Source organism: Lagopus muta, chromosome 5 (genome assembly GCF_023343835.1).
Source record: "Lagopus muta isolate bLagMut1 chromosome 5, bLagMut1 primary, whole genome shotgun sequence".
NCBI classification, from domain to species: domain Eukaryota; kingdom Metazoa; phylum Chordata; class Aves; order Galliformes; family Phasianidae; genus Lagopus; species Lagopus muta.
The window spans coordinates 7,391,455-7,407,388 of record NC_064437.1 but is presented as its reverse complement, the minus strand read 5'-3'; the positions used below and the strand labels follow the sequence as shown (position 1 = coordinate 7,407,388).

Sequence of the window (15,934 nt, the reverse complement as noted above, 5' to 3'; positions counted from 1 at the left end):
TCACTGCCAAATGGCTCACGCTGTATCTTAATCTCCAGCACTCATTCTGGGTGTAACACAGGCGAGCACTGAGGGCTGTGTCACTTAAAGGCCGTGCATAAGCCACCATTAAGAAAAATCCCCAAGTACACAAGAAGCCTCACTTTTGATTGGCCGCGTTGCCGTAACTTATTGATCATTCAAATCACTCAAGTATTATTCAGTGTTTTCTTCTCCCTGCTTTTTTCATCTCTTGACAAGTTTACAAAGACAAGAATGGAGCAGAGCTTAGCTGCCTTACATGCAATATGCTGCCTACACGGACGCCAGAGAAGCAAAATGAACCCCAGAACATATGGCGCTCTGCTGACAGAGCTCAGAAAGCAGTTCTGCATGAGCAACAAGGAACATCTTGAAACGCACAAGACATATGTGTTTTAGGAGGAAGATTGAAGTGTTTCATAATAAAACAGGACAAAGTGAAATACAAGCGCTGTATAAAATTTTAATTAAAAAACCGGTTTTACCCCTCAACGTGAGTATACAATATGCTTCACAGATGGATTTCATATTTAAGTATTACCCGAACCAAAAACGTAAATGAGACAAATAAAGCCTTCAAAAAATGGCACAGAGGCTAAAATGTATGTAAACAGTAGATGGCTGTGGTGAAAACAAGGCAGACAGGGAAAGCAACCTCTTAGCAAGTGTTCAGTGGTGGAGTGCTCAATGGGACAGTTCATGCAGCCATAGTAACTACGCCATCGGCGCAACATCCAAACAGAAATTAGTCAGTGCAACAATACAAATATATCTGTGTTAGAATTCAGCAGTGAGTGCTGCTTTTGTTACCTCAACATCTATTTATGGGTTCCACAGTTGTTTTGTAGACTGGTATACAAATGCAGAAAGCACAGAAAGCCTTTCCCCAAAGCAGTCCCAGATCCCATCCCTGCCCCTTCTAATCGCAGTGGTTTCATGCCGTCACACCAACGTTTGACTAAATAAGTTTCCATAAGGAGGAGGAAATCCATATGAACCAAGGGGGAACCTTGTTTAGTAACAGCAAACACCTTCCCCTGAGGAGATGAGAAGGCAGCTCAGACATACACACCTCACACCTCACTTGTAGAGAGTTCTCTGTCAGAAGCAATCACCCAGAGCTGCATGGAAACAAACACAAAGAAAGCACAGTCTCCACATTGATCAAGAAGGGAGAAGGACTGCAGTTCCTCCATGCTGTCAAACAGACAAATTATCACTGCACTTCAGAGAATTTCTCTCTGAAGACAAACACAAGGAACAAATCACATGTCTTTGGCAAGCCAACACTGTTAGCAGAAGGAACTACAGCCACCACTTTTTAAGTGTTTTGGTTGATGATGCTTCAATTCCATGGGCAAGCAGCAGAAATCAAGAACAAGAAGTTCCACCAATTTAAAAGTTTCCTCAAATTTCTTGCCCCCTAAAAGATCTCTTGATACATTGTCAGCATCCTGATAACAATCACTCTGTAGCAGCAAAGTAATTAGTTTAATGGTTAGGTTTTCTACAACCCAGAGATTCCGCACTACAAGATTCATACAATTAAGTAGCCACTGCTAAAAAGCTAAGAATTTTGCTGCATAGTTCAGTGTTCCAGAAAACACTTTTAAGTTTAAAAATCGGGAAGATCAGCACTATATAACAGGCTATCCCTTACACCATATAACCTTTCCCTTTGCCAAGTTGCACACACCACTGCACCCCCTCAGTTCTTGGGGAGGTGATGAAAACAAAGTGATAGATGTTAGCAGTGCTGGTTAGCATACCATGAAGTACAAGCATGATGAACCCAGATCATCCAAGAGACATAAACTGCATAAAATGTCCATTGTGGGAAGGTCTGTAGTGGTAAAGCATTGCCTTTTTCAATAGTTTTATGAATTTATGAGGTTTCTACCTTGATAAGTTTAAGACTTGCTTAATAACTGCCTTATTAAAACATAATAAATCTGGGAACATTAGAATAAGGCCATTTTAGTAACCTGGAGATAAGATGGGAATTTTCAGCCAGGCTTCCACAAGAAAATTTCAGTAACATTCACTTCAGGATCCCAAAACACTTTACAGTCATTTAATTAAGCTTCAATAGAGCACAAACTTCCCATTTTACAGCTGAGGTAATGGTGAAAGGGAATTTAGCACAGACTATTTAATACTGAGCAGAGCTAAAACTTCTGTTATTTTATCCCCATAAATAGGTTCCCAACCCCAATAGGTAGATTTCTTTCTATTTTGGCAACCTACTAAGTAACAATACAGTTCAAACACGATGTACAATCTAAATAACAGCCCTCATCTTCAAAGCCTCTTCAGATCTGGCATACAAACATGCCACCCATTTATCTCATAAGGCTGTTCCTTACTCCATCCACCCCTTTGCCTCCTGTCCCCAGCAGACCAACTTAAGCTTCCCTGCTTCTTGTTGAAAACTTTGATAAGGCAAATCATTAACAAGTCAGATAATTTTTTTTGCATTTAAACCACAATAGGTCAACAACTAAGTGATTTCCAAAGCAACTGCTACTCAGCAAAGGATTTGGCATTCAGCCCAATAAGTAGACAAACTATATGCCTAGTGAGCCATCCCAAGATCCTATCAAGCTATATCAAGTTCTTTGCAGGAAAGGGAGCATGCTGGAAGTTGGCTCCGATTTATTAAAATGAAAGTGATTAAAATATTACACTGATTAGACTGCACACTGCAAGCAATACTGGATGCTGAAAAACATTTGGCGATAATACACATGGGTTATAATAGCTCATGGAGGGCAAGAGAGAGAGAAAGACTGTACAAAAAAAAAAACCACACACTAATTCTCTCTTAATCTACCCCATTATTTCTAGATTTGAGTAGGCAGCTTTCCTTTAGGAGGTAAAATGATGGAGGTGGAATGATGCCATCCCAATGTCACTAACAGACCACTTTGTGGATGGCAAAAGATAAGGAATGAGCATAGAAAATGCTATTTAAAGCTCCACTCAGGAACCTAGAAATTTGCATTTGATAGAAGGGATTTAAATTGTATTAGAAGGCAAGGTGCACTAAACAATTACAGTTTATTACTATGTTGGTTCGCTGCCTGAACCTATACTTATCGCATGCTGCAGTAGCAAAGGAGCAGCAGTGCTCAGTGCACTTGAGCTGTATGCATATTAATTGGAGGGTTAGCTGAGCAAACAGGGAAGGGGCCAAAAGCTTTTAAAAAACAAGTGGCTTGCAGATTTTATGGATAGATAGAGTACTTTGGGTTTCAAGTCACATTTCACAGAATAGCTTTCCATTAACCAAACTGGATTTCCAGCACAGTGCTTGGAAGAGAACTGTGCAGTATCACAGCATATAAGCTGTGGAATGACTCTGACCCAAGAGAGAAACATATCCTGCAGCAGCTGATGCAGAAAGACATACACACCATCTCTCTCCGCAGCTGGAGCAGGGCCAGTGACACTCAGAGCCTATCTGCTTCACTTGTTATGCTGCATACAAAGGCTTCAGTGAGAATGTTCATACTGGTCAGAATTCAGTATGTGACACTTTCTATTTCTCCCATCTAGTTTTAGTCCATGATGAAAAAAAATCAGAAGTTGTCATTTCACCATATGCTGTGATCATTCAGTTACATCCTCTGGATCTCTCCAAAATCTTTTCCTAGTTTTTCCACAGTGGCCTCCAACCTCTCTCATCCCCTGCTTGTGCCTTGAGCTTACTTTCCAGGAGCAGCAAGACAGAAACTATTCCTTTCTGGTCTAATCTGGTGTCATGGGACTAATGATGGAATACCAAGTACTGGTAACACAATACTCCATGGCCACCATGTCTTCAGTGGCATGGCTCAGGTTAAGTTTTTCTTTTCGCATCTGAAAAAAACCAAAAAAAACCATACTACTTCACAGAGTGCCTCAACAGTTATCCACAGAGTAAGGCTGTGCAGCTAATACCCTTTGAAAGCACAAATGTGTTAAATGGCAGCAGGGACAGGAAGCGATCAGTGTTAATCCACATCAACGTGCTTAACTGTTACAAGGAATAGAAATGTCTGCATGGAAGACACTTCCTCTGAGAGCCCCCTTTCCTGAAGCAGAAGCATGCAACCTTCCAGCATGCTTTCCCACCAGCATAATTGCTCACCAACTGCTTTCTCAAATCAATTACATTGTCTCAGCTTTAAAGGATGGAAGGCAAAGTAGACCAACTTTCTGTTTATCTAGGCACGCTGGCAGGTAACAGTCATATGCTCTGCCATCTGTACTGCAAGCTTTATCTTTTATCCAATCATAACAGGTAAAATGCCATCGGTATAACTGAATCTGTTCATTTAGTTAGGGAAGGAGCCAGAATATGCATGTGTTTTCCCCCCCTCCCCATTCTAAAAGGGAAGCAGAGATGGACACTCTTGCCCTTTTAAAGCATTTGGCTTTTCAATAGATGGGCAACTTGCCCTGGCTTGCTAATGTGGGATCTGTTCAATGCAAGGCTGAAAAGGTTCCATCCCTTGGGATAGCATTGAACCGCTGATGAACATTTGGTGGCCTTTAGCAGAAAGGATGTGATTTCTGCCAACAGGATCCCAGAAGGCTGGCAAGGACAGGCATCACAATCCAGGCACTTCAGAAGGTCTGTACTGGATACATGAGCTTGCTGACTACCTTGCTCCAGTCTTTCCCCCTCCCCACTCCTTTTCCATTAGTATTTTTAAAAACTACAATTATATTTGCAAATGTCAGGACTGCATTCAAGAAAGCCTGGAAACTTTCAAACACACAGGGTACATAAAGAAAGCCTTTCTTCTAATACAAAGACTGCTGATCTGGGTAGGTTTCTTCTAAAATTTGACATTATTTGAAAATTTGTGACTAAAGGTGCTTGAAACCACTTTGAAAGCATGCCTGTAGGTCACTATTGGAATCATCCTTCCACCCTTCTCAAAAACAATCCAAAGCTGATTTTCTAGGAAACAATTCAAGTTCTCTCTTTCCCAGAGCAGACCATTTATATCAACACTCATACTTACCCTCCCCTTCAGATATCCTCACTGAACACTAGGACTTATTGCTTCTTATGTTACTACATAGATTTAATTATTTAAATCATAATTGACTGCAGCTGAAACCTGACCTACGTCAGGCAGGAACATCCAACAGACATATTAGTCTTTAAAATGGCTATCTTCAGAGAGTCTCAAAGGAGCAACACCACTCTCATCGACTGCAGAGGGGCTTAGAGCTTTTTTTGCTGTTGTTTGTTAGTTTTTTTTAAATTTGGAGCAGAGGTGTTGTGGTGGTGGGGGTGCTGCTAATCGCATTCATTTGGCACCCCAGACCAAAACTCCATTCCTCCAAAATCCTGCCCAGCCATAATTGCATCTTAAAAATAGAGTACAAATACTTGTCACATAAAAAAAGTTTTGCTGAGAAATATCAACACTGTGTACTGTGCATTTCCAGCCGAACTGCCATCAGGAGTATGCTTTCTGGTCTGAAATAGTGCCAGAAGCTTTTCGGTACATGTTTCTATATATTTTCCCAAGACTGTCTTCAAAGATTGCTCTGTGAGGCTTCCCTTTGTATACAGCTGCACGGTTAGACCACAATTCACCATTATCCAAGTGAACAGTGATGTTCTGCTGCACTGGTGAACTGTCAAAAGAAAAAAAAAAAAAAGAAGAAATAATGATCAAATGAGATGAGAGGAATTAGAAGTACAAAGCCAACAGAAATCCGAGCGTAAAGCTGCTAACTACAGATTACCTTTCACAAATAGAAACAAAATCTGCACTGCAGCTATTCTTCAGAAATGGGAGCCCACCCCACATTTTTCATTCACATACAGTCTCCCTTACCTGACCATGTGCACTTGATAATACCTCCCAAAAAGAAGGAATTAATTCTCAAAGAGCATGCAGTCATTATGCTGTATTTTGATAGGCAGTGTGACTAGGCACTGAGCCCATGCAAGAGCAACACAGTTGGATTTCTGTGTCCTTTGAAGGTCAAAATGCAGCTATTTCAATATGAAGACAATCTATCAGGGGTATATTAAATTACTGTGGTTGCAGCAGTAAAGTGCTCTATCGGAAGCATCTTGGATTAAGTATTCTACCAAACACATTATGACATAATGGCAATCAAGCGCTCCCTTTTCCACCCCATCTTATTTGTCACCATTTCAAGACCAAACGCAGTCTGTTTACTTTGAGAAATTATTTTCCTTATCTACAAAATAAAATTTATTCTCTGAAAATCATTACAAAACATTGACAGATCCAAAGCATGTATATCTAAACTTCCTGACCGTGTGCCTTCTCTTGAGACACTCAGAACAAAGGATCATGTTATGTAAGGAAGTGAGCCATTTTCCTGCAATACAGCATGAAACAAACAGATGAAAAATCAGCAGAAAATAACTACTGAGGTGACATTTGTCACATATGCTCAAATATTTAGGCACTTATGACACTTAAAAATTAGGACTGAGTTACCTTCAGCCTTTCAGTAAGGTTCTCAGTCTAGGAAAAGAAATGGGAAAAGCAAAGCTTGTGGTAACCATTCTCATTTGGGAAATGGCTTACATTTCACAGGGAAGTTTTAGACTGTGTTATGTAATTTGTTGATCTACTATCGTCAAGCCATTGCTCAAAACTTTGTACTTAAGTTTGTACCAGTCAGCATATATAATAGAATTGGAATAGGGCTTGTGTCACAGGACTCACAAATACTTGTAGATAGCTGTTTTAAATCATAAGGTTTCCAATTTAAGAAAAACGTGAGCCAAGAAGATCAGTAGTATGAGTTTGCTTTTTTTAAATTCACAGATCTAAGCTTCTATTCACCCACAGAAAACAAAAGTAGTATTATGCTGATATCAACTAATACCTCATTTAAAAAGATTTCTATAAGCCTGCAATATCAAAGGAGGAAGAAAGGTCAGCTTCCCACTTTTGCAGATAAAGCCTGAACATTTTAAGTCAGCCAACAGCACGAGGAAAATTTAAACCTACTCATCATCCTGGAGAGGGTGATCTGCTCACTACTGTTTGGAAGCAATGAAACCAACCTACCAAACGGTAAAATCAATAGAAAAGTTATATTGGCCTATGTTAAATGTAGACAAGTCAATGCTCTGGGCACCCATCAATGACTGAACTTTTGCCCCCTCATTTCCCCAGTCTGGGTCACTTCAGTTTTGACACAGAATTCTCAATCCAATAAATAAGGGCAGAATTTGCAAATATACATAAACAGCTCTGGCATCATTTTCCTTGGAGCTCATCTCCTGTAGTCAGCTTTGTACTTTCATTTTCATCTACTGAAAGCTTAATCTACAGAGAGACACTCAAAATCCAACCAATTTAACTGCAGAAAAATAAACTCTTTAAGAACAACAGCAACTTCCACAAACTCCTTATTCTGCTTCGGACAAAGAATTGAAAGCATGCATGCTTTAGCTTTGTTTTAGTCCTTGCACACCAGATGCTTAGCACTGGTGTGGACGCAGAGCCAACCTAGAGAAGAGTCCCCTCTCTGTCTTGACTGGAAACGAACTGACAACCTGAGCTAAACAATCTGGGAATTACACTCACAAATCATATTAACAGCAGGATTTCTGCACGCAACTCCCTGCTCTGAAATACCTGTCAGATGCTTTTGTTCCGTCATACATCTCCTTTAAGAGTCCCAGAAGTTCTTTTCTGAGTGAATCATATACTAAATATTTCACAAAACATGGACCTCTTCCTTACTCCCAGCGGTTCTGAATCACCTGCTTTACTGCCAACGTTTGGTTGACAGAACCATGTCCTTCTGTGAACTCTGTCTCCGTCCTTGTATCCTGTTTATGAGCGCTGTGGTGAACGCTCAGCAATCAAACTGTCCTCGAGTCCTTTTATGCCTCGCCCTTCAGTGAATGGGATTAGTGCTGCTGGCCTCTAAACCCAAGGAATGGTCTTTTCCCAAGCTGAGTGCCACATTTCATAACCCATCACTTCTTGATTCTCTAGTATTAGGATTTGTTTCTTCTCTTGTTCCGTTGTCTGCAGTCTCAGCATCAATCTCAAACTCCCAAAGCTGCCTCAGAACAAAAACTTGCACTTTCTCTCTCAGAAACACATCCTACACAATTTAATTGCAGCATCTCTCTGCACAAAGGAGGCAAAAAGGCTACACACAGAATACAAGAGTGAGCTCAGGTAAAGAAATACTAACAACTTCTGCAGCAGCTCCACATCCAGATGAAAACCCAAGACTAATTAGATCCCTTGCACAGAAGAAGATGCAAATTATGGGAATTATAAATCCAACAACTAAATGAACTTTTTAAAGCATATTCATCATAAGTCAAAGTTACCACTAGCTGCACACTGAACTAACCCTCCTTTTCATGGAATACAGAGATGATTTGGGAAGACTCTGTTAAAAACTTTGCAGTACATTTAATTAGCAAAGTAAAACCTCTTTTTCCCCCCTCTAGTGTCAAGCTCTCTCAAATTCAGCACCACAGTTCTAGGAGTTGTACCATAAAGAAAAACAGAACCCACACAACCCTAGAAACGCTCTGCACTATATTATACCTTTCCTTCAGCAAGTACACAAACAGTAATACAAAATACCGTGCACATACATAGATTATCAGTACTGAGAACTTATACAACAGAAGTGGACAAAAGAATCAAATCAACTGGTGCCTTTTAAGTAACATTTTTAAAAGAAAACCTAGTTATAAGTGTGAGGGCAACACACAATAATTAACTTATAGAAGCAAGGTGTTCAAAATATCTTCTGAAATATGAAACACTGAATTACTAGACCAAGTCCTATGTATTTGCACCATTTTTTAATTATTTATTTATTTTTTTAAGATGCTCCTCTTTTCCATGCATTTATTTTGGAAAAAAACAAATAAGCAAATTATCCACAAGTCTTATTAGTGAAGAAGCTTAAAATTACTTTTGCATTCCTGTAACTTTAAGATAACCAAACAGCTATTTTTTAAGTTTCAGTTATTTACTTATCCACTGATAAAATCCAACAGCTTCTGCCCATGGATCATTTTTATGACCAAATCCAGTAACAAAAAATCGGAATTTAACAAAGATTATACTGACACAAAGCCAAACAGAATGAATGGTATAATGATAGTTAACTGTATTTTCCTTTTAGACAAAAAACCTTGCTAAATCTAATATGACACAGCTCAAAATAGGAAGAGAATTTTTTTTAATTATTATCTAAGGGGCAAAATAATGATGGTTCAACCCCATACCTGCTCTGCAGATCACTTAAGGATAAGTGTGCTTTATGTGAAGATTGTCTTGTCTTAGTCAAGTTTCCTTTTGATGAGTTGCTTTCATCCTAAAAAAACAAAAAACCAACACAAAATACAGAAATCAAATTCTCATTACCTTGGTTTCTGATTACAATGATCTCATTTCAAAAATACTTTCTTTCCACTCAGAAAACTATTAAAGTGCTTACATTTCTTGGGGGGAAAAAGGGACAAAGTGTAATGAGCCAAATGCTATTTATGAACATTTTTAATTAAGTTCAGCGCAACTCAGCTAATAATTCTCAGGTAATAAACTGGAAAGAATTTCTAGACATTGTAGATCTAAAGAACCATGCAGACAGCATAAGTTTCAATAACCCAAAAACGTGGGTTAAATGCTACGAAACCTGCTGCTAACTGCCTTACTTTTGTTTCTTGCAAAAGATGGGAGAAAGAACAAAAAACTTACTGTTAACAGCTCTGCCACTAAGCTACCATTATTCATGTAATGTATTTTAACAGACTTATTCTACACATCTGTATATTTTCCATTCCATACACAGGGCAGAGAACATGCTTAAATGCTTATTTACCCCTCTCAGGTATGTATGAGATAGAATAACTCTTTTGAAATAAGCTAGCTGCCCACCTGAGGTAGGATGGGAGGAATTTCATCCACACAAATACAACCATGTTCACTCTGCTCTGAAAGGCAAGGATGCTACTGAAGGGAAGGGATTCAGAGATGTTTGTAGCAGAAGCTAATTGATGCAAAGATTAGCAAACAAAAATTACCTTTCACACTACATAAGAAATAACTTGAAAACAAAATTGTGAAGTTAAAACAATCAAACTTGTTGCTAACACAAGCCTGGGAGAAAAGACAATAAATAGAGTAGTAGACAGCAAGAAGATGCAGAACAAGCTGAATGACAGGAGAGTGGATGTGGAAAAATCCACCACAACTTATTGCATTGCAATACAGGTAATAAGCATGTTTGTAAACAGGAAAACTCTTCCTTCAGCAGTCACAGGCTACAGAGTACTGAATAAAGATAATGGGTACAGCAGTAAATAAAACTCTTTAGCATTTGCCAGAGGCGAACTATGTTCTGGAAAGCAAAAAAAAGAAGGGAATATTATGATACTGCCAGAATGTCACAGTGGAAAGCTACAGCGGACACCCTAAGGAACCTGCAGCAGAGCTTCAGTCACACTATTTTTACAGAGCACTATGGAAACAAAATTTTGGAAAACACAGATAGATGCTTCTGGGAATGGTTGTTTAGCACTACGTTCTTCAGAATAAAACAGTAAGAGAGATTTTTTTTTTTTTTTTTTTAACCTTTCAAAGTTTGGAAGAGCACCCAAACTGGAGCCAGAAATCCACTCACCCCATTGCAAGTACATAGAATCGCCAAGGTTGGAAAAGACATCTAAGATCATCCAGTCCAACCATTCACTGACCACCAGTATTTCCCACTAACCCATGTCCCTCAGTACAGCATCTAAATGTTTCCCTACACTTCCTCTGCTAAGCCCTCACTTTCAAGATGACCCGTTTACCTCATCCATCCACTGCATAACAGCACAGTCTAGATTTGTCAGCTCACAATATCATCATTTTTGGATATGAACTGAGGAAGATACAACACAAACTGGATCAATCAATCTTAGCTTGCATAAGAAAAACCTTTTTCATGGTTGAAAATGAAAAGCACATCAACTAAACTGAAAATAAAGATTGACCAGAAGTGAGAAAATAATCAGATTGAGACAGCACATAAGCAACACAAGTCGCTGCCCATGATGGCTACAGATGGGGAAATAAGTAAATAATCAAGACTTCAGAGCCAAGGCAGATGTTCTTCAGTACATCATGCAGCAGCAAATCAAGACAACAACCTTTTTTTTTTTTTGCCCCAGGAGTTAATGGTAGTTATTGCATCTCTGTCAGCAGAGTTCAATTGTTGGTGCACTACTGGTACACCTACTTTCTCTTCATGGAAATGTGAGGTGGGGAGACTAAGGCTTCCCCATCCTTTATCATGCCTCCTATATACACAGTAAACTCTGGCAGAGGGGTGAGGTGGACTTCTGGGGACAACACTCCTTTTTCTAAGAAAGCTGAAGCAAAGAAAAAAGATCTTTCCTCACTTGAGAGGTTCATCTCTTTGAACCAATCAATAACATCAGTGCAGTAGATTGTCAGACAAAAAAAAAAATTCAGAGCTCCTTATCTCTACCTTACCTACTCTCACCCTTAAATCCTTTTACCTTTCCTTTACCTCATCTCAGACATAAGACCCCTAAATTCTCTGCAGATGAACAATATTTTACAAATGCTTTGCTGAGAGAAATCCTGTGCCAGGAGTGGGTTTTTCAAAATTGCAGTGGCAAAAAATGACTATCTGACCAAAATCAGACTTCAAAATTCCATCAGACTCAAGGACAAAGTATTCTGATCCCAGGCTTAATAATGTTAGATCCCATTTAGAGCCAGGTAATTAAAGGGAGGAAAAAAAAATCCACAAACAACTGGAGAATAATATTAGCTCTACAAACAGCTGGACACCAGCAGCTGTTTATGTGCAGATGCACAACATGTTAAGCCACGATGTTCTATAATAGATCACTAAAATTTTTTGCTTACAGTGAAAACACAGGAATCAGATATAAAGAAAATGTAATTGTCCTCTATACCCTTATGAGGTTGCCATCTGTCCACAAGAGCTTCACACAAGAAGGCTACTGAAAACAGTGAGAAAGAGTTCAGCTTACTTACTAAATTCACATTTCTAAATCAGATGTGCCTCAAAAAACATCATCGTAATAAATTCAAGAGTATAAGCACAATTAATTCTCTTCCTCAGTCATCTTGGAAAGTAGAAAGGACTTAGTATTCAAACTTACAAACACTAGGCGCTGTCTAGCACTGTGTGTCCTTAAAATATTTTTCACTCTTTTATGGATCTCATCTCCATTTGCTGGTGGAGGCCAACCAGAGTTGAATCTGCAAGAGGAAAAACAAAAACAAAAAAACAAAACAAAACACACAAAAAGAAGAAATATTTGCAAGTTGAAAAGCTCTAACATACTTTTTGCTTTGATTTTTATTTTATTTTCTAAAAACTACAAAGCATGCATAGCTTCCTTCTATTTGGAATGTACACAATGTTCAGATTTGATTCTTTTTTTCCTCTGGAGTACAAGGAAATAAACATTTTGAAGCACTGCATAAACAACATGCATCTACAATTCCAGCACAGGATACAAAGCACAGAAAGCATTGATGATTTTGTAACAAGTAATATTTTTGCAACGTCTGTTTGTCCCTACAGAAGAGAAAAGCTGTACAGTTATGCTATTCCCAGTGATCAGGTATCATTTTTCTCTTTTTAAAGCAAATACTGCACACATTAAATTCTTTCCACTGGAATAAATCAACAGAAAGATAACCCCAATGCAAATAGGAAAGCCCACAGAGTTCAAAAAATGCAAATTCACAATCCTGATTTCATAGGAGGGAGCTACATCTTAAGGCTTTTAAAAAAAATAAAATAAAATAAAATAAAAATAGTTTGCTTGATTTGGGCAACTTAAAACCCACAGTCACTTTTGGATCTTCTTTTACATTTTGCAGAACTTTTCTTCACCAGTTTATTCAAGAAAGAAAAATAAAAGAAGGTTCTCATCCTTCTCAGCAAGCTCAGAAGCTGGCAGAAATTTCACGTTATTCTCAGACTACTAGAGGATGCAATCAAGATTTTAAGAATAGGGTTATTTACACTCCAACCTCCAGACTTTAGTACACTCAAATATGTATTAAAACCAACCGACAAACAAATGAGAAAACACCAAGAATGAATTCACTGGGGAAAAATGAGTTGGGAGTGTGATGTGTAAGTAAAAACATCATCAGAGCAAATAGAAACAGGGTGCCAAATCAGGTTCAAGTACCTACATTTCAGTATTTCCTAGCATCCAAGAACCTGACTTGCACCAAGAAAATAACACAAAAACTCGTGCTAAATATGAATATAAGCAGCCAGCTGTAGATCAGCTGGACTGGGGCTGTGAGCCTTTCTGTCCACTTCTCGTATCTTCTGTTATCATACAACAATACAACAAAGTGAGTAGTTCTCTGCCTTTGCTTCTTTCCTTGTCCCGTGTATAATTAACGCAGACTCAGTTACTGTTTACCTCTCCAAAATCTCTCAATTCTAAACAACCCCAATATCTTCAGCCCATTTATGAGTTTCTTTAAATCAAATCATCCATTTCTGAACAATTCTATTTTTCTCCAAGAAAGGGTGCCAATAAATGGCACAATATTGTGAGGATGAATCATATAATCTATAGGGGGGATATATTTTCTGGATTTCTAATGACATCCAACAGAGTTTATTGTTGGTTCATTACAGGCAAGGGTTTTCAGAGAGCTGGCTATAAGAATATCCATATTGGCATCCTGAACATTTTCAATTAATTTCAAATCCAACAGCATGTATGGCAAATCCATACAGTTCAATTACTTTACATATAGAATGCAAGGATCTGTTGCATTAAAAGTCCTCACATAATTTTTCCTACAAGAAAGCAAAGTAATATGTGTGAATTTTGTTTAGAAAGCATTGCCTTTAAAGAAAATAGAGGTCTAAGTCATTTAGGCAGGCAGGAACATTCACTTCTTAATGCAGCCAAACTCAGTTTGATGGACAGCATTATGAAGTGTGTGCTGTATCACCAGCAACATTTTGAACAAAACCCCAACCCCGTAGTCATGCTAAAGCACACTACTTCGAATGTGCTTTACTACATCAGATCATGCAGGAGTGAAAAAGCTCTTAAAAACATCTCTAGGCTTGCAATTAGCCCTTACAAACACCAATATTACAGAACATCCCAAATGTATGTTTAAAAATCTGCATTCGAGATGCAGTGAGTCTTTTCAATTTTTAGGAAATAAAAGCTAGAGTCATGAAGTCATGGCATTTCCCTCATATTTATACAGTGGCTGCTGTTCTTCCAAATCCAGGTTGCTGGCAGTGAGAAGTTGGAACAGATTACCTTGGGGAAATAAATTTTATGAAATTCTTATGTAAGATTTCACATCATCGTTATTAATCTCAAATTTACAAATATCCTTGGAGATATGTGCATTTACTTTTGAAAAAAGAAAGCACAGTTTGCTACTATATTCACTTAGAAAATATCTGGCTACGTCTGCAAGAAGAAAATCAAATTACTTAAATCAAGAACTATTAGATTTCCTTCTCCAGGTGATTTCATTGATCAATCCACTAGTGTGCGCTGTGGTATAAGAAATGTTGGCCACTCACATACATCCCAAACTGAATTTATCAAGGGAAAAATAGAATCAAAACCTTAAGTATGATTAAAAGCAGTATCAGCTTATTTTAATTAGTTTTGCTAGCATTGTCATTGTCTAATTTTAGTAATAACTGCTGAGTCTAAACTACATTTAAAATCACAGCGTCAATATTTACATCCACCAAAATGCATACTGAAATTCCTGCCTTGAAATGTAACACCCATAATCTGAAGTAAAACCTATTTATGATACGGTAACTCTCCTTCTGGAAATGTTTTAAGAACAGGCATTAGAGCACAGCATCTTAAGCCATAAACAACAAGATTCCATTTGCCTAACATGACTAATACCGTGTTTCTTAAAAGACTGGTTACTTATTTATGTGATTAAGGTGTCAGTATTGTACTGCAACACTGGAAGGAAAGTCATTTCACTTCAATGACTGTTTGTCCTGATAAACAAAATAAACTTCTATAGCTGTATTCTTTGTCATACTTTCAATTTTCCCTGGGACTTGCAAACATTCTGCAGTTACATCAGTTTAAATTGTTTATTGATTCCAATAGATTGTATAAACACTTTGGAAATATAGCTCAGTGACCTAGAAAAAGCCAGATCAATCAGAGAACTTCTCAAGATTAATTTCAAAGATGTTGTGTTGAGTACAATCAAGGAAACAGAACCATTTTCCCTCGTAATGTGACTAAAGGCATTTATACTCTTTATGAGATAAGGCTTTTTTTTTTTTCTTCTTTTTTAAGGTCATGCAGACATCTACCTTGATAGAACAAAAAAGAAGCCAAGCACAGTTTAGATCTTGTGTTAAAGATTAAAGCTGTTTTTTGTTTTGTTTTTGCATAGAATTTTATCCATTAGGACGAAATACTCCATTAGAAATACAAACAGAATACATCCATCCACCTACTCTAGTGAAACAGCAGCTTGCAAACTTGAGAGCAGTAATAAACAGGAATTTTCAAATGTCAGACAATCCAATCGTTCACTGGCACAAAGCAAAAATGTTAATATCGCATTTCAGCAGGAGATACTAATACATTTCAGATCGGTAGAATTAATGCAAAAAGCCTGCTGCAGAATATTTGCAATGCCTATCGTGACCCCTTCCCTCACCATCACACCTCCCAGCCTTGTGAACAGCTCTGTGCATCTGGCCTCCATGAAGAATTCATCAGCTTCAAAGACACAGACTTCATGCTGAGCAAAACCACATACAAGGACAAACTATCAGAGGATAGAAATCAATGAAGTACTGTGGTACCAGATTCACAATTGGAGAGGATGTTACTGTAATT

At 38.1% G+C, this 15,934-nt stretch overlaps 1 protein-coding gene across 2 annotated transcripts in view; it reads right to left on the bottom strand.

Annotated features, from left to right (window-relative positions):
• Positions 1–470: 470 nt before the first annotated feature.
• Positions 471–15,934, bottom strand: part of SPATA6 (spermatogenesis associated 6) — a 40,193-nt gene continuing 24,729 nt past the window's right edge. For both annotated transcript variants that reach the window (XM_048945828.1, XM_048945829.1), the window contains 3 exons: positions 12,200–12,299; positions 9,284–9,372; positions 471–5,661 (listed from right to left, as the gene is read on the bottom strand). In XM_048945828.1, coding sequence (XP_048801785.1) covers positions 5,481–5,661; positions 9,284–9,372; positions 12,200–12,299 — 370 coding nt within the window. In that variant the 3' untranslated portion in view covers positions 471–5,480. The remainder of the gene's footprint in view (positions 5,662–9,283; positions 9,373–12,199; positions 12,300–15,934) is intronic.